Below are 22,420 nucleotides of genomic sequence, written 5' to 3'. Positions count from 1 at the left end.
GGTAGTTGTTAAACATTCGCAGTCAAACCTTTTTGGCACATATGGAACCTCAAGTTTCAGGAACCTTTAACATGCTAATGAATAAACATCCTATATTATTTAATAACCCTCTGTTCAAAAGCCACATGACTTTTTGTTTTTGTAGAAGAAGAAAGTTTAAAGAACTGGGCTGGGTTTCCCGAAACCTTTGTATCGTTACGTCATTCTTAAGAATAAAGAATTACCACGCTTAAGGTACAACTAAAGAATGCCTTATAGCACTAAGAAGGATTCGAGAAACCCAGCCCTGTACACTATAGCTCAAGTTCAAAGTTTCCAAAAGGTTGAAGAGTTTTTTGATAACATTGGGGTCATTAAAAAAGTTTCACTTATAGACAAGCTATACTCTTTTACTAACCGAGTGAGTGGTGTGAGTGATGAGCTACTGAAATTGCAAAATCAAAGAATGAATTAAAAACTATTAAAGTGAAAGTTCAACCAAAAATGTAAATCTTTCATCATTTACTCACGCTTTTGTCATTTCAAACCCTTATGACTTTCCATATTCCGCAATACAGAAAAGAAGATATTTTGAAGTGAGCTGGTCGAACAGCACTGGCCTTCACTTCTATATGGACCCAAAACCAAAGCAAGTGAATAGGGACCGGTTAACAAAATGTCTTGTTCTGTGGAAAAAAATTGAAATAACAAGAAGGTGAGTAAATTATGACAGAACTTTTATTTTTTAATGAACCATTACTTTAAATGCACCTGAGCATTCCTATAGCCATGAGTTTTGTTTTCCTAAAAGTCATGTGACTTGAAAATGACTATGAAATTGAAACCATTTGCATGGCATCTCCCTCTCTGTTTGCTGCTGCTTTAGACCAGTTGAAAGAATTGTTAGTCTAGATTAGTTAGATATTGTACATTCAGTATATATTAGTTTATGAGGCTGTTCTACTTGAACGGATTCCAGTGCCAAATTCAACAGGTAATTTCCATTCATTTTTATTTAATCTTTAGGAAAAAATTGTATTATTTAAGTTGGGAGGCTTTAAAACATGAATAAATGAACAGTCAGAATTATGTCATCGCATCGTCTTGTATTTTCAAATGCAGGTAATGAATCACATGCTGGTACAATATTGTAGATATATTATATGATATATTATTATATTTGTGGTATTAGTGGCCTTCTACTGGTGTGAACTTGGCAAGAATTTGTAATCAGGGTGAAGTGTCAGGGTTTTTTTTTCAATTTTTCCTGAAAAGCTAATTCAATGTCTTTTTAGTGCCTGTATTTTGCACATTTAGTGCTTCATTTGTCAATAAAAAGTGTGATCGTAAAATTATTAATAAATGAAAATCATACTTCAAATTAAAAAAGACAAAAACAACGTATATCACTTTATAAATACATTGTGGAATTAAGGAATTCCTAAATAAATAGTTGAATTTCAAAATGGATTTGAAAATGTGATAAACTATGAATACAGTGTCAATCAGAACAAGTTAAACAATGCAAATTTGCTATGGCAAGATATCTCTCTGACTGGCTGGTTCCTTGAACGTCATGTCAGATGAGGAATGTTAAACAGGTTCAAAACAGGTTAGACCTTATCTCACTGAGAATGCAGCAAAACTCCTTGGCCAGACCCTGGCAATCTCAAGGTTGGACTACTGCTATGCTCTCCTTGCTGGTCTTCCTGCAAAAGCTATCAAACCACTCCAGCTGGTTCAGAATGCAGCAGCACCCCTCATCTTCCAACAGCCCAAAGGGCTCATGTGACACCCCTTTTCATCTCTCTCCACTGGCTACCGGTTGAAGCCCGTATCAGATTCATGTCACTAATGCTTGCCTACAGGACAATCACTGGATCTGCACCTGCATACTTTCACACCCTCCTACACCCCATTAAAAGCCCTGCGTTCAGCAGACGAGCGGCCTCTTGCATTGCCTTCTCAAAGGGGCATTAAATCGCTTTCCCGCATATTTTTCTTTATAACTCCTTCTCCTTTCTCTCAACAGGTATTGGTCTGACTTTTGTTGAAACTAGTAACTTTGAATTAGCACCTATTGTATTATTGCTCCTGTATTACATATCACTTATTGCTCCCTGAACTCTCTGTAAGTCGCTTTGGATAAAAGCGTCTGTTAAATGACTAAATGTAAATCAAAAATTAAGAATTAGAATTAAGATACATTAGCATGAGAGAAAGACAGTATTCACTGCATGCCATCACTTCGGACACAAGAAAATATATAATTAAATATAACACAACATGACAAAATTAAACCTTAAACACACTGCAATAATACAACTTTTAAAATGCCATGTTTTATGAATTAAACAAGGTGAAAGACTAGGTACCTTTAATTTGTTTGAGCTCCTTCCCTCGAGATGCTTTGTACTTCTCACTTCTAAACAAAACAAAACACTGAATACGTTGTACGTTTATTTCTTTAAATTTGGTTAAAAAAATTATATTTATTTAGTGCCAGTTTCCTCAGGTGAACTCATGCAGGAACATTGCATTGAATCAAATAAATGGTCGGTAATGTTAAAACCGGATCCTTTAAAAGTCTGTGGCAACTCATTATCTCAAGTTTTTTGATTGGAAGTTTTTTAACACATAAACCGAACACTTTAACTGATGAATGCCATGATCAAGAAACGTTGGCTGAGTTAAACAAATTAAATTGGGGTCATCTTACATTGTGTGATTTAATGTAATGTAAACTTACTGAGTTACTGTAAACTCCAATCCACTCCAATCCTCCGGCTACGCCTCATCACTCCACCCATATGGCTCTATCAGGCTCCTCCTTTCCTCTGGCTCCACCTTCATCCTCGGTCCCTCTGGCTCTGCCGCGGTCATCCGGATCCCCGCCTCATTTGTCACCCTTCCTTCTCCACCATCTACGTCTCCATCGGTCGGCCCCCTGGTGTTGATGTCCCTACCACCATCATGGCTCCTCCGTCCTTCGACCCTGCCCTGGGGCTGTTTCTTGGCTGGTCTCTGGACCTCCGCCAGGCACCTCCTGGTCTGGACTCCCCCTGGCCCAACAGACTGCTACCTCCACGGCTTTTTTCTGGTTTGGTTTTATCTTTTGGTTTATTATTAGTTAATTCGTTTCTCACTTGTTCCTTTTTCCCTTGATTACGTTTCCCCATGAATTTAAGCCCCGTCTGTTCGTCAGTTCTTGATCTGGTTTTAACTTATGTTACGTGTTATGTTCCTTTGTGTGCCTTTATTAAATATTTCTTTGTGGAATATACTCCTTGTCCAGCACTTCTATAGACCAATACGTGACATGGACAGCATGCTGATGTTAGTGATGAAGTGATGTCAGTGTGAAGTCAACCACAGTAAGATATGTATGATTAACGGTGAATAACCATACCTATCTTTTACACTTTACCTGATGCAGCAGAATCAATAATAGCGACAACTAAATACACTCGCCAGCGGGTGATCAGCAAATCGTCTATTAACTCTAAGAAATATCACCTTCCTGGTCTTGGAAAACAATTCTCTTACTGTAATACAGTACCACTTCAGAATCGTAACGAAATCAAGCAGTTTCAAGGGATGTTAAGATGTGATCAATAAACACAGAAACATTTCTAGCTTGGCATACAAATTGGTTTTTTTTGACAACATGAAAGGGTAAACAAACCAACTAACTAAACAATGATGAACACTAAGACAAACACACATGGAACGTAAAAGCAGTAAAGAATGAAGGTAATAGACAAAGTAAGAGTGGCAGTATTACATCAGCAATTCACATCTGCATAAAATCAAGGACAATCTCCTTATTAAAAATGGGCAAAGCCCCAGGGAGGAGACAGGTCTCGAGAGATTGAAGGAACAAGGTACGTTTCTTCCGTGCACAGATGTTTTAACCCTGAGGGCATCAAGCCCCTCCATTCTTTGGTAGAATCTGAATCTCTCTCTATTCCTGGCGCCACATGGCTTTTGTCACCTTAGGACACATTCGGGACCCCCCAAGAATGCTTTTGAAGCTCGGGGGAGAGTGTCGGAATGTGCCCTGGTCAATCCAAAAAGGTGATAACTCGGGCCGTTGACGTTTTACGATTCCACGTGGTAAACTTTTGGTCCGACCCGACTCTACATGGCATTTGAACGTCATGTCTTAACTTAAAAGAGAAAGTAAGCGTGTCCTCCTTGTGGATGGTCTCTATTCGTTAATAAGGAGCTACTAAAATATTTCAAATCAATATTTCATCTTCAGTAACTTGTGAGGTAAGTGGCCATATAACATGCAGAATAATGTCAGCTGTGGCCTAGTTAGAGCGTTGGGCTTGTGATCAGAAGGGTGCCGGTTCGAATCTCAGTGCCAGCAGGTCATGACTGAAGTGCCTTTGAGCAAGGCACCTTACCCCTGATTGCTCCGCAGTAATGTGCCACTGTAAAGAACCACTTGTAAGTCGCTTTGGATAAAGCGTCTGCCAAATGAATAAATGTAAAAGTGAAACAAAACCCTTTATTTATTTACAAAACACACATTACAATCTACATCGTGCCTCCTACAGCCTATAACTGCACCACTCTGAATTTAAAAAACAAAGTACAAACATTTCTTAAAAAATATAAGGTACAAACATTGCTGTCATAATAAAAGGCATGTATTTGGGGTCAGTTGAATAGACTCTATACATGATTGCTTCCACGCTTTGTCTAAGCCAGCTCAGTTACATCCGGCACATATAGGGAACAATGACATTCACTTGGTCCCTTCAAGATGCACCTAAGATTATGACCAACGACGTGAGTCGAATTATCCAAACACTACATCATATATTGACAACAAAAAATGGGAATGGCTTCAATACGTTTCAAGCTACAATCACATATCTAAAAAAATAAGTACACTTTTGTACATACTCGAGGCATATTCACAGAGGCACATAGCAGTGCTCAGTCGTAGTGCTGTCGGTTCGATGATATGTGAATATAATATAATTATCACTCATCGCTATGAGAGGGGAAGTGGCTTAGCTGGCTGAGATTTTAGCAGAAGTACGTCATCCCCGTGTGCATAGAGTCTATTGATTCACTGTCTACCCAAACATTCACACCACTTTCTTTCATGCTTTATGTTATGCGCTCCAATCTTCCACTTGACACTTGAAGAACCAGAAGATGTGCAGGACTATCCCACAGTGATACTTTTAGCACCAGATGAAATCATGGACACCCATCAAGTAAGTTTTTGAGAACCAGATGATGTAATGTGTGCTTCTACTTTAGCAAATATAAAACTTTCCCAGAAGTAAGAATGCCAGTATTGTTGCAAATGTTCATTTCCAAGTCTTTTAGCTTTGCAAATAAATGTTAAACATAGATAAAGTATAGGTGTGGTGGTGGTGAACATTCACACACATTTGAATAGTCATGTTTTACATATATGACAGTAATGACTGAGTAACATATATTGTTTCTTTATCCAGTATTATGGAGCTGTAGATGTCGATTACATGGGTAAGAAAACACAACCATTATTTATCATATCGAAACACATCAGATGATCAGACTATTTCTTATTTGTGACCACAGACCACAAATCATAAGTACTATGGGTGTATTTGCTACAATAGAAAAAAGTACATTGTATGGGTCAAAATTATTTTAGGCCAAAATTCATTAGGATATCAAGTAAATAAGATAATTTCATACATTTTCTACAGTAAAAATATCAAAACTTTATCTTTGTGAGTGGATACAGCAAAGTCACAAACAAAATGGCCAGAAATATGTTTACAATCTTCATTTGTTGCTGCCCGCTCTCTGGGAACAACCCACTCAAGTTTGGCGTCTATGTAGTTTTAATATTAAAGCAATAGTTAGTATCTTTATAAACGTGTTTAGTTCATAAATAGAAACTTATAGGATAATTTATTGGCTGGCATTTATGATAGGAACATATGACTCAAAACATATTGATGTTTCTATGCAAAACATGGCATTTATCAAACCTGTCAGGTTTCAGCTCTAGTAGGCCAGTTTGCATGAGAGTTTGATTTTTTACCCAGATGATATCCTATCTGAAATAAAACCTAAAAATAGAAAGACTGCTCATATTTTCACTTAGATTTATTAGAGTTATTTTTACCCACATAACAAATACTGTAGTATACCTTAAAATTACAACATTACAACACTGTCACTCTTGAATTGGACTGTTGAGTCACAATTGACCTCCCTCATACTGCATTATCCATGGTCTCTTTCAAGACTGGAGGATGCCTAGTAGGGGGAAGAAATGCAAAACATAAATAGCTTAATTAATGTTTGTAAATATCAATAGTTTACATTTTGCTTGGTTTAAATAGATTCTTTATATAAAAACTATGAAGTTCTCCAATAAATAATTCTTAAAAATCCTTAATTAAACAAAATACAAACATTTTGTGTTTATATAGCCAGTCCCTTACTAATATATTTTCAGTTTTTTCATAATTCTTTTTAACAGTGAAATATTTGTAGTAATTTTACAGTAAATAATATAGTATACTGCAGTTTTTGGGAGTGTTATAATGTTTGATTATCAATTCAAGTTAAACAGACTTTTATTTTGACCCCCATGGTTGCAAACATCTCTGAGTTTCTGTATATGTTTGACGATAGCTCAGACAGTAAAATGCTTGTGAAGTAAACTCTCAGAAAAGCTCAGGGCCGGCCAGTGGCATTGGCGACATAGGCGGTTGCTTAAGGCAAAATGACCAGAGTGGCATGACATGTGCACAGCTTCTTGCATCATGACACGATTATAATGAATCATCTTAACAAGTTAATTATGCATTTGTAATGGAGACTAGCCAGTGTGGTGAATGACTTCAAGAGATGCTCCTATACCTCATGTCAGGCCTTGTTGTTAGCGCATCTACTTACCATGCTGGACTCCTTACCAATTTTTAATTCCAAACCTGCTTGGAGCGGCTTGCTAATTTTGAACCATTTTTCTGTTTCTCAAATTCTAAAAGTCTCAGAAAAAGCTGAAAGCAGTGGTCACATGAGATCACAGCCATGGATGAGCTTTGCCAAAGATGTACATTTTAGGGTAAGAAATATGTCAAATATATGTATAAATGTTGACGTTACAGTAAATAAGACTCAGTAGTGCAAATGTAAAAAATCTTGTGTGTGTGGCAGTTAACAAAACATATTAATTAACATTCTGTGATTCTATTTCAATGTATTCTGGTGTTTTTCAGCTACCTGCAAAACAACTGATGGACAGACTTCATCTGGAGGACAAATATCAAAAACTGAGACCAGCAGATTTTCTTCAGATAACTGAAAATCTACAGTCTGAGGAGTTTTGTGCAGAGGAAAGATTTGCTAAAACATTTCTACAAAAATTACTGATGTTGGACTACAGAGTGAAATGCATCAAGATTGGAGAGAACATTGAACAGAACAACACTCAACAAAGATGTCATGAGTCTCCTACAAGAGATGCTTTTAATGATATTTTTGGAGAAGCAGCTGAATCTGCTGATGAGGCAAACACATTACAGACTATTGACTTAATGGATGCTCAGATGGCTGTGTTTCATTGTGCTGATAGTTTCTTAAAGCAGCTCATGGTGACTAAACTCTCACAGTGTCAGTTTGCTCTTCCTCTGCTTGTACCCAATCCATTCACACAACAGATTGAGTTTCCTCTCTGGACATTTCGACAAATCAAAAAGAGCTGGAAGACGACTGATGATAAAGGTCAAACCCAACCTGTCTACAGGGCAACAACACCAATGGTGGCTTTCTTCAGGTTTGGCTCTGTGTCATCATCCAAGTCTCAGCTAATAAACAGTTTGATCAACGAGAAACATGACACGTTCTTCCACAGAAACTGTCCAGGCAGCAGCAGAACCAGAATACTGATGGACGGGGTGGTGGAGATCGCCTGGTACTGCCCATCTGGAGAGAAAACAGATAAATTTCCTCAATGTGTTGCATTCTGTAATCTTCATGGTGATGCAGGAGTCAATGAGAAGCAGCTGGATATCATTACACAAATGTCTTCTGTAAATGTTGTAATTTTACCTCAACTAAACAAGAATAATCACGGCATGACAAAGATCCAAAGCTTATATCAGGCCTCAAAGCCACTCATTTGCCTTCTTACTGAGAATAATTCAGCTCTCACAGAAATGTGCCAAGGAAAATACAGAATAGGTTTGAGAGACCGAAATCAATCTACTGTATTTGAAGAACTCAGAAAAGCTATCAATAAAGGATTCTCATCTTTAGAATCATCTTCCCTTTTCAAGCTTGAAGATGTGGCCAAACATTTAAATATCACAGTAGATGAGAAGACTGATGAGGACTGCAAGAGAGGAAAAGATGCAGCGCAGCAAATGATGAGTTTACTGAAGAATAAATATCTGACAGAAATCAAAGAATTATTTCTGCCATGTCAGGGAAAACTGTGGCATCAGTGGTGCCAGAAGAATAAAGAACTACACAGGCCTACATTGAGTGAACTACATAAAGGTGAAAACATAGAAAAAAATAAAAGTGATAAGAAATTAGAAATGCTGAAAATCCGTGAACAGCAGCAAACATCTGGTGTAAGTGAATTTATCCAAATCATTATTCAACAACTGAACTCACAAGACGAAAACGAGATGGTGTATTTTCTGAAATGGCTTGGGATTCTACTGGATGACTTCACCACTGAAAGTGTTTCAGCCCTTTATCGGGATTATGATGAAAAGTGGTCAGCAGTCTTAGATCTGAAAAAGAAACATGATAAATTTCAACAAATGACAGCTGAACAAGAACTTGAGAGAATATCTGAGAAACTAGAAGCTGCAACCTTTGGTTTGGAGCACATACTAAGAGAGGTCGGTCAGATATATGAATCATGTTCAACTGTAAAGAACAACAAGAAAAACCTGAAGATTGACTTCAGAACTCTTCCTGGTCTTGCAGCAAAGATGATGATGTCTGGATTTCCACTGGAGTTGATGGATGGAGATGCTGCTCATGTTCCTCTGATCTGGGTTTCTGCTGTTTTAGATGAACTCATCCAGAAACTGGGAGACAAGAGAGTCTTTGTGCTGTCAGTTTTAGGGATTCAGAGCTCTGGGAAATCCACAATGTTGAATGCCATGTTTGGTTTGCAGTTTGTTGTCAGTGCCGGCCGGTGCACCAGAGGAGCTTTCATGCAGCTGGTCAAAGTGTCAGAGGAGATGAAGATGAAAAAACAGCTGGAGTTTGACTATATTCTAGTTGTTGATACTGAGGGTCTTCGTGCTCTAGAACTGGCTGGAAAATCAACAAGAAAACATGACAATGAATTGGCCACTTTTGTTGTTGGTCTTGGAAATATGACGTTAATCAACGTCTTTGGAGAAAACACTGCTGAGATGCAGGACACTCTTCAGATTGTTGTTCAAGCCTTCCTGAGGATGAAGAAGATCAAATGGATTCCCAGCTGTATTTTTGTGCATCAGAATGTTTCAGATGTCACAGCTGGAGAGAAAAACATGGAAGGAAGGAGACGCCTTCAGGAAGAACTGGATAAAATGACAAAACTTGCCGCAACATTGGAGGACTGTAATACAGAGTTTTTCAGTGATGTCATTGCATTTGATGTACAGAATGATGTGAAATATTTTTCACAGCTGTGGGAGGGAAGCCCACCTATGGCTCCACCAAACCCAAACTACAGCAGAAACATTCAGGAGCTGAAAGACACAATTCTCTCAAATGACTCTAGAGCGAGCGGCATCACACTGTCACAGTTCAAAATGCGTATTAATGATCTTTGGAATGCACTGCTGAGTGAAAACTTTGTGTTCAGCTTCAAAAACACACTGGAGATATCTGTATACAGAAAACTAGAAAGTAAATACATCAACTGGACTTTCAGTGTCAGGAGTGCCATGTTGAGAATTGAAGACGTATTCTACAACAGAATTGCAAATGGAAACATTGAGATTCAGGATAATGACCTGCTGGCTGAAATAAAAACAACTAAAGATGAAGTAGAAAAATCAATGAAGTCTTACTTTGATGAGGACAAAGACAAAGATATTCTGTGTCAATGGCGAGGAAGATTTGTAACCCAAATGAAAGGTCTTTATGATGATCTGGCAAAGGAAACAAAAAGAAAATTGAATAAAGCAATTGAGCAGAAGAAAGCCAGGGAGAATCTGGATAAAAGAAGAACACAGTATGAAAATATACTTTTCACTCGGAGCAAGGAATGTGCTGTGAGTCTAAAAAGTAAAGGAGGAGATGAACGTGTTGTTAAAAATGAATTTAACACATTGTGGAGTAAATGGGTCACTGAAATGACAGAAGATATTCCTCCACTGAATGACTTTGATTTATGGGATGATGTCACTCAGGTTTTATCTGAAAACCATGAACCAACGTTTGTGTATCAGAGACTAAATCTGCAAGTCTTCAAACAGATTGTCATCCGAGGTGTTTATGACGACTACATTATACTACAGAGACACCAAGAGCAATCTGATAAAACTGTATCAAGTCAACACAACATCCATAATGCTGAACACAATGACTCAGTGAGGCAACTGATTCATAATATAGTGCAGGAAACTAAGAAAATAATGGAGAAATTACCCGTCAGAAGACACGGCTATAATGTCAGTTATATTCAGGCAATAACAGACTGTGTGCAAAAGTCAGTACAGCAACATGAATTAGAAAATCAAAAATACAAACTAAAACGAGAGTTTATCACAGATCTCTGTCTCTATGTGTGTGACACTGCCATCAAGACATTTACTAAACTCCACAAAGAATTCAGGGAAACAAATGATCCAAGAATTTATCTTGAGAAGCAGAAAGCTCAATATTACAGCATCTTCAAGAATCACTGGTGTGGAGCAACAAACACAACAATACTGATCGATTTCATCTGCAGCAAACTTAAACCGTCCATCCTAGAAGCTGTTTACAACAAAACTGCTATTGATTTAGCAGCACAGATGAGAACTGACATACGAGCATTACGTGAGAACAGATCAAATCTGGAGAAACACATTCTGAAATCCCTCGCAGAAAAAGAGGACTTTGATCAATATATGCAATACATCCATCAACCCAAAGATCACTTCAAACAATTCATTAAAACAGAAGTGAAGAAATACTTCATCGAACAAAGTGAAATGATTCTAAACATTTTCAAAGGAAATCTAAAACAGAAAGATCAGATTGTGAGTAACGCTGTGCATGCAGTGACAGTGGAGGTCAAAAACAGGAGAGGAGATGGATACATGTGGTTGAGTAGTTTCACTAAAACACTCACAAATGAGCTGAAATTCACAGGAGAGTCGTGTGTTAATCTCACTGAAGTTAAAGACTTGGATTTTCTTAAAAATCATTTGAGTAAAACTCTGAATGAAATGATGATAAAACTACAGAACAGTTTTACAAGCATGAATGACATTAAAATGGAGAAGTGCAGGAAGACACCAGATGAGATTTTGATCGATCACTTCTGTCAGTGCTGTTGGATTCAGTGTCCCTTCTGTAAAGCCATCTGCACCAACTCGATGGAAGATCATTCTGGAGATCACAGTGTTCCTTTCCATCGTAGTACTGGACTGAATGGACGTTTTTACAAAGGAACATCAAATTTGGCTAATTGTTTCTGCACAACAGAAGTAGTAAGTGATAACTGGTTTTACGCAGAAAATTCAGATGAAAAGATTTTCTGGAAAGAATACAGAAAAGGAGGCCCTGAATTAGTTAACTGGAGCATCACTCCTGACCTCTCTGAGCTGCCGTACTGGAAGTGGGTTTTGTGCAGATTCCAGAAAGATCTTGAAAGGCTCTACAACAGAAAATTCCAGGAACATGGTGAGATTCCAGATGAATGGAGGCGACACACAAAAGAGGATGCTATTGGGAGTTTGAATAAATACATCTAGAGAGGAATTAAGAGAAACTCTTTCACATCCCTATAACAGATGATGTTTGGATTAAGCTGTTTTGATCTAAATTCTAAACATGTTTTTACAGGAATTTAGTTTGTAAAATAACATGCCCGACTTTATTTGGATGCATTGATCAGCATTACTGTAGAAAAAAACATTTTGAATTCAATGAAAGATGTTTACAGACAAATATATTTACAACAAATCCATTGTTAAAGGGACAGTTCCCCCAAAAATTTACAAGAATTGTTCCAAATCTTTATAAACGTCTTTGTTCTGATGAACACGTGGAAGGATATTTGGAAGAGTGCTTGGAACCAAACAGTACTTGGTCACCAGTAGGTGCTGTCTGACCGGATACGTTCACTAAGTTCCGGAACAAGTAAAGAGGGTTGTCGTGTGTGAGCTAAGTTTTCCTCAGGCCATTTCCATGATCACATTCCGGACGGCAAAAGGAACTATTTAGTGACCAAAGCCAGTCGTCAGCAACGTCATTTATGTGCGTCCGTCAAACAATGACAAACAATTAAACAATTTAAGTTTGACCAAGTGTTCCTCCAAAAAGGTTCTCCGGTACTAAAATTCCGTCCGGTTTCTGCAGTGCGAACACGACAAAAAGTGGGGATTTCCAGCAAATCAACCCTGAACTACAAAATCATTCCTGTGTAGTAAAAACCCCTATTGACTATAATGGTAATAAAAAGTGCTCCAAAATGGTTTGCATTCCAACATTCTTCAAAATATTTTCTTCTTTGTTCAACAGAACAAAGAATTGGGAACAACTTGTGGATGAAATTTCGGGGTGAACTGTTCCTTTAAAAAAAATTATATGTAGAAAGTATCACGTTTCAAGATTTGCCGATACGCATCGATGCATTGGCATAAAACTTACTGATGCGATGCATCGATTTAGAAAGTGTGCATCGGAAACAAATTGCCATTTGAATTGTGATGCGTCCATAAATTGAAATCCAATTTATTTCTATATAATTGTTAGTAGATGAAAGTCTACTAAGGTAAGTCAAAACTTATCCTTTATTAGAGAAATAAGAATTTTAAATGGGGGGAACTCTAGATATAATTTTGTTTGTCTAATACGTATCGCTCATAATTAATCATACCCTTTTATCCAATACTTTTTTCAACATTCTTTTAATAGCTCCGAGTCTTCACCTATAATGGCTAATATGTTTGCAGAAAATCTGACAAGAGATCAAAGACAATTCCTTCATACTGAATCACTCCACACCCTTCAAATTTCCAATTATATGTTGATATTTCTCCTCTTCAGTTCTCCCCACTCATTTTATTATTTAGGGTTCAGGTAAGGGAACTGGGATGTCCATGGCAGAATCTTGGTCTTGTTCTCAGCACCATTTTGTTTTGATTTATAGATTTTTTTAGATGATTGTCGTGTTGAAAGATCCACATACGGCACATTACGTGACTTCTAGCAGAGACTGTCAGGTTTAGATTTTAATCAGCTCTTTTTTGCAAGAATTCATATTGCCATGTATGATATAAACAAGATATCCAGGATCTACAGCAGAGAATTGGTCCCAAAGAGTAAAGATCAAGCAATAGATTTAATTATACACATTGTGCTGTTAAAAGCTCATGTTTTTGTTTTCATTTTACCAAAGACACAGTCCTATTTGAGGTTTCGGTATCCATTACTTTTGAAATGTTCTTTGGTCAGATTAAACAAACTGTTTGTGTTTCATTTAAGAAATGTCAAAATCCAAACAAAATGGGTCACTAAACAAAAAACCAAGCTTCTTCCATGATCATCACACTTTCCTGATCTGAATTCTCTAGAAAATGTCAGAAGAGAAGAAGCACCAACATGGAGCTGGAACTCTGAAGGTTGTGGAGCAACACTGTATAAAGGTAGGCCGATCTTCTCCTTGTTCCAAGGCAACAGACCTTTATTACAGCTGAACTGGACACAGGAAGTGCTCGTTGAAGCAGTGTATCCATTCTTACGGTAACTTTTTAAATTTCAATTGGCTACAATCGCCAATTTGACTGAATGCCTCATATAATTAGCGTCCACAAGATGATTTAAAAATCCAGCCATTGTCAGAAGACAGCAGAAAAGATATTCTGATGAGGAGAGATTTTTACAAACTCAACCGAATTTGACATTTTAATCCAACAAAGCCGATCCGGTAAACATACGTGATTATTTCACCACATGGTCTCCGTCAGGGCTTTAAATTAATGATCATAATGCTGGAGTGTGAAAAATAAGATGTTATAATGAACATTTATTTATTTGTATAATATAATTTTATCATCATTTAGCCTATTATTCTGTTTAATTTTTCATTGACAGTCATTTTACTGCATGTAATTTACAAACAGGCCAAAATTTTTATGGTTTCCATTAAAATACCATTATGTACTATTATCTATTAACATAAAAACCATTATAAACTTCCTTTTTGTATGCTTTGGGCAGTATGAAAGAGATAATGACCCAGAAATGAAAATTCTGTCATCATTCACTTAACTTAAAAACATGTTAAAATGTATTTGTTCTGCTAAACACAAAAATATGTGGAAGAATGTCAGCGAACAAACAGATCTTATCCCCTATAACTCCCATAATACTATGGGAGTAAATGGGGGACGAGATCTGGTTACTGGCATTATTCAAAATATCTTCCATTCTGTTTAGCAGAACAAAGAAACAATATGGAACAAAGTTTAGAACAATCTTAGGGTAAGTAACGGATGACAGAATTTTCGGTTTTGGGTGAAATAGGAAACACAAAATTAAATAGGATTTGTTGTTCTATTAATTCCCATCTGCAAAATAATATCCCACCCATAGATTCCATCACACCATTATAGTTTCTATTAAGACCAATTGAATTAACATTATAACAATAAATAAATAAAAAAGTGTTGTGTTTAAGGAAGGGTTCTATTGTTTTTTATCAGGGGTACCATATTGAATTGCATAGCATCATATTTTGTTCCATTGGATTATATTGCATTGAATCGTATTGTGTTGAATAATAGAAATCGGACCGCACTGCATTGTAATAAGGTTGAATCGTATCGCGTCCGGTGTTAATCGTATCGCGTCGCATCGTAATAGGGGTTAATCATATCGCGTAGCATTGTAATTGGGTGTGAATCGTATTGCGTCGTATCGTAATGAGGTTAATCATATCGCGTCGCATCGTAATAGGAGTGAATCGTATCGAGTCGCACCGTAATAGGGGTTAATCATATCGCGTCGCATCGCAATAGAGGTGAATCGCATCGCGTCGCATCGCAATAGGGGTGAATCGCATTGCATTGGTATTTCAGATGTATCTTTAATGTGTTGTATCTTTGGCATGATACGCATTGTATCGGCCTCAATTATGGTGTTGCACATCCCTTTTTCTAATGGTTAGTTGAACATAGCAATAATGAGAGAATATAGGGATGAAGAATATACTTTTTTAAATCTTTAATTATCTAAATGCTGATTTGAGCAGTGTGATGTTAATTTACAATGAAATAAACCTGATTTCATTTAAGTCTTATTTCTTTTTATTAAAGATTTGGTCTTCCAGGCCTATTACTGAAAATAAAACAATAGCTTGTGATTGACATATTTGTTTGCTGTTCTCTTTTTTTCTTATTGTACGTCTGCTTTGATGCAATCGCTTCTTATAGGTCAAAAAATAAGTCTTATGTTTGAATAACTAAGCTTTCCATTGATGTATGGTTTGTTAGGATGCACAATATGTGGCGGGTAGCAAAATTAGTAGAAAATTTCAAAATAGCTTCATGTATTATCTTTACTGAGAAGTATCCTAATGATTTTGGGCATAAAAAATTATAATTTTGAGCCATACAATGTTGTTTCCTGTGCAACTTAAGGTTTTTGGACCAAGCCAGCAGGCTAACCACTAGTAAACGTGTCCTTTTCATAAATTACATTTGTGGTAATCTCATAAATAAAACATATGGGGAGGATTCTAACTGTATCATGACAATATCTTTACATGATATTGCTACTGTTAAGCTACTGTAAGTTCAACGTTTTAAAGACACTTAAAACATTTCATGAACCGATTTCATATAACAGTTTTACATTGCTAAAAGTTATCACCACAGTTTTTAGATTCAGGACTCTGATGTTCTATACAAAAATAAGACAAATATGAGTGTACTTAATTTGTGAAGTGTCTGTCAATGATGTCTCTGGTGATCTTTAGCGTTGCTTTCATCATAGCTATGGGCTACATCATTTTACATTACATTTAGTCAATTAGCAGATGCTTTTATCCAAAGCGACTTACAAAGAGTTCAGGGAGCAATAAGCGATATGTCATAAAAGAGCAATAGTACGATAGGTGCTAATACAAAGTTACCGTCACAGTCAAAACCGTCACATGAATATTCGAGAGAAGGCTTACAGCTTCTGCAGTATGCATGCATGAATATCAAGTGTTAAGTGCTGTTGTGAAGATACATACATCATGTTAAAAATGATAAACCAAAAAAGTATAGAAACTCTTTAGTTAAACCAGCACAATACAAGACAAAGTTGCTAGCTAACACAACATTAAAAAGTTACCATATAGTTTACTCGGCTGTAGGTTTCCCCACGCCCTAAGTTTCATTTAAATGTTGGTCCTTACAAAAAGGGGCTGTGCAATGTTGTGAAATCTTGGAAAACCCGTTAATTTTGCTGTAATGTTAACCGTTCCAAGATGGCGGACGCGTCGGCGTGTATGGCGCTATCGAATGTGACATACGGTCACGTTATTGACTACTTCCCATCCTCAGCGGAAGTGACGCATTCTGTGATTGTCAACAAGCAAGATGGCGACCCATCACAGGCAGAACGCTGCAGGACGAAAGAAAGTACAGGTAATATTACTCTTAAAACGTTTGACAGATCTCTTAAAGTCATTTAATCAACATGTGCTGTCTTTACTCGAGTTAAAGTTAATACTTGATTTGAATAAATGTAAGATATGCGTTACTTTAATAGATGGTTTGATCACTGTGATATAGTTCATATGATTCATAATGCAGCGTTCGGTGATGGTATGCCACTGTACTACCCTGGTACATATTGCTCAAAAGAATACCATGCTATGGTCATCTTTGGTGTTTCTCTCATTGTAATTAAAATTTTACTTTATCTGCCTTATTAATTAACTTTTATTATAATGGTTTGTTCGCAGGTTTCTTATGTGATCAGAGATGAAGTGGAGAAATACAATCGTAATGGTGTCAATGCTCTTCAGTTAGATCCTACTCTGAACAGACTCTTCACAGCGGGCAGAGACTCCATCATCAGAATATGGACTGTCAATCAACACAAAGTACAACCTGCTTTTCCTAAATGACATAAATGCGTCTGGTTGATCTTTTTAAGGAATGTATTGGTGTATCATTCCTCTGTCAGCTGTTAAAAAGCATTAAAAAAGCTGTTCATAATCCAAAACAAGATTTCATCATCCTCAAATTGTTTAATGTGTTTTTCTTATTATGTTTCTGTCATTACAGCAGGACTCATACATCGCTTCAATGGAGCATCACACAGACTGGGTGAATGACATCATCCTCTGCTGTAACGGAAAAACATGTGCGTCTAACCATCTCAAATCCTTTGTGCAGAAACGTTGTGCTGTTTGACATCCATTTAAATTTGAAGTGTATCTTGATTTCAGTATATTGTTCTGTCTTGTAGTGGTATCAGCCTCTTCAGATACCACAGTCAAAGTCTGGAACGCACACAAGGGATTCTGCATGTCTACATTACGGACACATAAGGTTTGTATGTTTTTAAAGTTTCACATTTTCTTTACAACATGAGTCTGCGTTAATAATGTCTGAGGTGGTTGTGGTTCTTCAGGACTACGTCAAAGCTTTAGCTTACGCTAAAGACAAAGAGCTGGTTTCTTCGGGCGGGCTGGACAGACAGATCTTTTTGTGGGATGTGAACACACTGACAGCTCTGACCGCCTCTAATAACACTGTCACGAGTGAGTCAATTTTCTGCTTTATAACTTTTGATCACATTTTGTAAGTAATTGATGTTGAACTTATTATCTTGAAAATAAAGTGAGTGGTGTATTGTCTGTGTCTCTCTCTTCATACAGCTTCTTCGTTGAGCGGTAATAAGGACTCCATCTACAGTCTTGCAATGAACCAGTCGGGAACAGTTATCGTCTCAGGATCTACAGAGAAGGTTTGTTTCAGTGGTTTTATTTGCGCAGTCTGAGCAAAGAAAGAGCTCACTGATGTTCACGTTACTACAGGTTGAAATGTAAAGACTTTTCATTTGTTAAAGGGCTGGTTTTTGTTTTGTATAAGGTCTTGAGGGTCTGGGATCCACGCACGTGTGCCAAATTAATGAAGCTGAAAGGTCACACAGACAATGTCAGATCTTTATTACTAAACAAAGAAGGAACTCAGGTAGGTCTTGAAGGCTGAATGTTATGCCTTGGAAAGCTCCCCTGTTGGAAAGTCATTATTTCACCACATATTACGCATTTGTCATGATTTTTCTATAATCATATATAATTGTGTAAAGTCCCAAAATACAATGCGAATGAAGTAAAGGATTACAGCACCGTATTGTGATCCATATACAGCATATTTTCATTTCAACACCCTCCTTCCCTGTCTAGTGTCTCTCCGGTAGTTCGGATGGCACGATACGATTGTGGTCTCTCGGCCAGCAGCGATGTATCGCCACATACCGGGTCCATGATGAAGGCGTGTGGGCCCTGCAGGTGAATGAGGCCTTCACACACGTCTACTCCGGTGGACGGGACAAAAAGATCTACTGCACAGATCTGCGGAACCCCGACACACGTGTGCTGGTCTGTGAAGAAACTGCTCCGGTTCTAAAGGTGAGCGAGAGGTCTGACTTAGGCAAGGTGTATGAAAGACAAAGCTATACAGGATACAACCAGAAAACTGAATGAACCTGAAAGCCACATCAGATGATATATACTGTTAAACTAGAGTATTGTATATGCCTGAGGTTGGCTTTTCCTGCTTGGTATGTAAAAAAAGCTTCGGCAACAGGTTTTTCCTAATATCTTCTGTTGGACTTTTCTTTGCCCCTTGACTCTATACAGATGGAGTTGGACCGATCAGCAGATCCTCCTCAAGCCATATGGGTTTCCACGACAAAATCATTTGTAAACAAATGGGTGAGTAACAACCCATGTTTCCCTTAAAAAGAGAGTTTACCTAAAAAGGACAACAATAATTGTTCTTATGTATCATGATATCAGAATGGTTAATTTTGAGTGAACTACACCTTTTTATGTAAGTAATGTCTAGTTGTGGCGTCAGATATTTTAAACCAATGTGTGTTTGTGTCAGTCTCTGAAGGGAATGCTTAACTTCAGGACATCTGGGGATTATGACAATGACTGCAGCACCCCTTTAACTCCACTGTGTACACAACCCGAGCAAGTCATCAAAGGTGAATAACCAGCAGAAAATGCATCTGACTGTCAGCATCAAATATGCATGTTTATTCTTTAACACGCAGTCAATAATGCTGGACGAAATTAGGTTTACGGTTTTTAACTTTGTGATTGATTTCAGGTGGCACCAGCATCGTTCAGTGTCATGTTCTCAATGACAAACGGCACATCCTCACCAAAGACACAGATAGCAACGTGGCATTCTGGGACATCCTCAAAGTAAGAGCAGATCATCACCATTCGCTGTTACCTCCAATACTTCTTATCAATGCCAAAAAATTGTGTTGTGATGTTTTGTAGGCGTGTAAAGGGGAAGATCTGGGGAAAGTAGACTTTGACGAAGAAGTGAAAAAGAGGTTCAAGATGGTCTATGTGCCAAACTGGTTTTCCGTAGATCTTAAAACAGGGGTGAGCCTAAGAGACCCATTGATCTTTATCTGTTTCAGATAAAAAATAACAGGTTGAGTGACTTTGATCTTTTGTTTAGATGTTGACAATCACACTGGAGGAAAGCGACTGTTTCGCAGCGTGGGTGGCAGCTAAAGATGCTGGTTTTACAAGTCAAGATGGTTCTGACCCTAAATGTATGTTTATGAATTATGTCTTCCTAGTGCATCATTGTTTTTGTGAAACTCAAATAGTTCTCTAGAAGCGAAAAAGGTGATGTACAAGATTTTTAGACACCTTTTTCATATTTTTTCATAACCCAAGCAAAAATGTTTGTGTAATGACTTGGCAAATCCAGAATTTGTTAATATCTAATTACTCAATGATATATGAATATAAATGAAGAATAAAACTATACAGGCGTGAATAAGCAGGAGTAAGCAATACTCTATAGAAATAAATGATCTTTGGATGATCTTTTCTCTCTCATTGGTTTTAAAAACTTTCATTTTCTGCCCTCACAATAATAACCATGTTTGTGTTTGTTACAGTAAATCTGGGTGGGCTTCTTCTACAGGCCCTGCTGGAGTTCTGGCCCAGAACCCATACTAACCCAATGGATGAGGAGGAGAACGAGCACAACCACGGTACGCCTTTATACAATATCTATAGTTTACATGATGTCCCAGGACTCTCGAAGCACAAAAATAAATAGAAAGTACAAATATTGAATACAATAGTTTTTAGTTGCAAATGCGCAAATGATAGTTTTAATCGCATACATATCGCAATGAATTGCCATAACATTTTCTTGCTTTATGTACTGCAAAAGTAAAACGTTTAACAGAAAGGATGTGAAATCAATTAATTCCAGTTTTTAAATATAGTATAATATATACTAATGTTATTTCAAATATCATTTTAATCATTGCAATCTCAAAATAAAGCTTCCAGAGAGATTTATAAAACTTGAAATAAAAAGAATAAAGTAAGTCTTTATTTTGTAGAAAATGGTGAACAGGAATCAGAGAGCAGACTTCCAAAGGGCAATGGATATTTTCAGGTTCCTCCTCACACTCCTGTCATCTTTGGTGAAGCAGGTGGAAGAACATTGTTTAGGTCAGAATAACAACTTCCTGGTGAACTTCAAACTCACCTGACCTTCTGTATCTTGTATATTTATAGTAAACTGTTTTTTATTCTAGATTATTATGTCGTGATTCTGGAGGAGAGACGGAGTCTGTGTTACTGAATGAGACTGTACCTCAGTGGGTTATTGACATCACTGTAGATGTGAGTGTTTCAATCAATTATTCATACATTTGTCATGAGTATTTTCATTTTATATTCAATTATTTTTCTTCAACAGAAAAACATGCCAAAATTCAACAAGATTCCTTTCTACCTCCAACCTCATTCAACATCTGGGGCCAAAACACTCAAGAAGTATGTTTTAAAACTGTAATTCTCTGTGATAAAAAAAGTGTATTTTAGATTTAGAAACGGTTTCCAGAAAAGAGTTGGTCTTAGTTTCATCACTTTCTTGTTTTAGGGATCGTCTGTCCGCCAGCGACATGCTGCAGGTGCGGAAAGTGATGGAACATGTTTATGAGAAGATCATCAACCTGGACACCGAGTCACAGACCACCAACTCCTCAGGCAATGAGAAGCCGGGAGAGCAGGAGAAAGAGGAAGATGTTGTGGTGGTGGCCGAGGAGAAGATTGACCTTATGTGTCAGGATCAGGTGAGACAATTTACTGAACCACTCGATGACATGACATGCTGAGTGATCTACATTGTGAATGAAGTTTGCTGTCTTTTGCAGGTCTTGGATCCAAACATGGACCTCCGAACTGTTAAGCATTTTATCTGGAAGACTAGTGGAGATCTGACACTTCACTATCGACAAAAGTCCACGTGAGAACCAAAGACCTTGTCGTCTTACTGTTTAGACTCTGATTTTGAAAGAAGCATCCGAGAATGTCGTGCTGTTCTCGGGTGTGATGGGCGTAACGTGTGAGAACCATCAGGGAAGATCTATCAGTTGAAGACTAAGTCATTGTGATGTGCTGTAAAACGGGAACATTGACATTTATACATGCGTAATTTTATTCTGGCTTTTTTACATTTTGGTTCAAACTTGACTTTGGTGATGTCATGTTCTGTTTGATGATGAAGTTGATAATGAGGATGAAGCTATGTGTGCATATACAGGCTCACCGTGTGAGATAAATTGCTTCATGCAGAGAAGTAGCACTGATATTCCAGAGACTTTAACTAAAACACAAAGATTTAAGGCATCATGAAATAACAATGAACACTTTTAAAAGCCTTTATTATTCTAGGAATATAGGTTAACGATTTTTTTAAATGGACTGTTCTCATTGTTAATTCATGTTAGTTTATAATGCAACTCGAAATGTGGAAATAAATTTGGATGTGGAAATAAACAACATCAGAATGATTAATGCTGTATAAGTGTCCTCCTTTATTCATTTAGGTTACCTAATATGTTAATTAATGAAAATTATCATCCACATATTCTCTAGTCTTTTTTTATATTTTTGTGGTTATAAGCTGTGGTCACTGAGGAAGTTTTAGTTTCATTTGCTTTTTGAAACTCTGTCCCCATTTCA

At 37.3% G+C, this 22,420-nt stretch overlaps 2 protein-coding genes across 2 annotated transcripts; both read left to right on the top strand.

Moving 5' to 3' along the window:
* Positions 1-868: 868 nt before the first annotated feature.
* Positions 869-11,924, top strand: LOC306892511 (interferon-induced very large GTPase 1-like; the record flags this gene model as incomplete). Its single annotated transcript, XM_079453640.1, has 5 exons — positions 869-973; positions 5,146-5,216; positions 5,463-5,493; positions 6,996-7,072; positions 7,227-11,924. Exons 2-5 carry the CDS (start codon positions 5,202-5,204, stop codon positions 11,922-11,924), a joined length of 4,821 nt encoding a protein of 1,606 aa, XP_079309766.1. The 5' UTR covers positions 869-973; positions 5,146-5,201.
* A 4,810-nt stretch (positions 11,925-16,734) lies between these two features.
* On the top strand, positions 16,735-22,248 carry wdr48b (WD repeat domain 48b). The gene is made up of 19 exons (XM_079451589.1): positions 16,735-16,811; positions 17,132-17,272; positions 17,457-17,535; positions 17,641-17,723; positions 17,806-17,935; positions 18,053-18,141; positions 18,267-18,368; positions 18,584-18,808; positions 19,040-19,114; positions 19,290-19,392; positions 19,518-19,615; positions 19,697-19,804; positions 19,884-19,980; positions 20,335-20,430; positions 20,791-20,902; positions 20,989-21,076; positions 21,153-21,229; positions 21,336-21,528; positions 21,610-22,248. The coding sequence occupies exons 1-19, from the start codon at positions 16,764-16,766 to the stop codon at positions 21,703-21,705; spliced, it is 2,040 nt and encodes a 679-aa protein (XP_079307715.1). The 5' UTR covers positions 16,735-16,763; the 3' UTR covers positions 21,706-22,248.
* Positions 22,249-22,420: the final 172 nt, after the last annotated feature.

This window comes from Barbatula barbatula, assembly GCF_947034865.1.
Source record: "Barbatula barbatula genome assembly, chromosome: 3".
Taxonomy (NCBI): Eukaryota; Metazoa; Chordata; class Actinopteri; order Cypriniformes; family Nemacheilidae; genus Barbatula; species Barbatula barbatula.
Note: the sequence above shows the minus strand (reverse complement) of the source record. Positions and strands in the feature narration are given on the sequence as shown.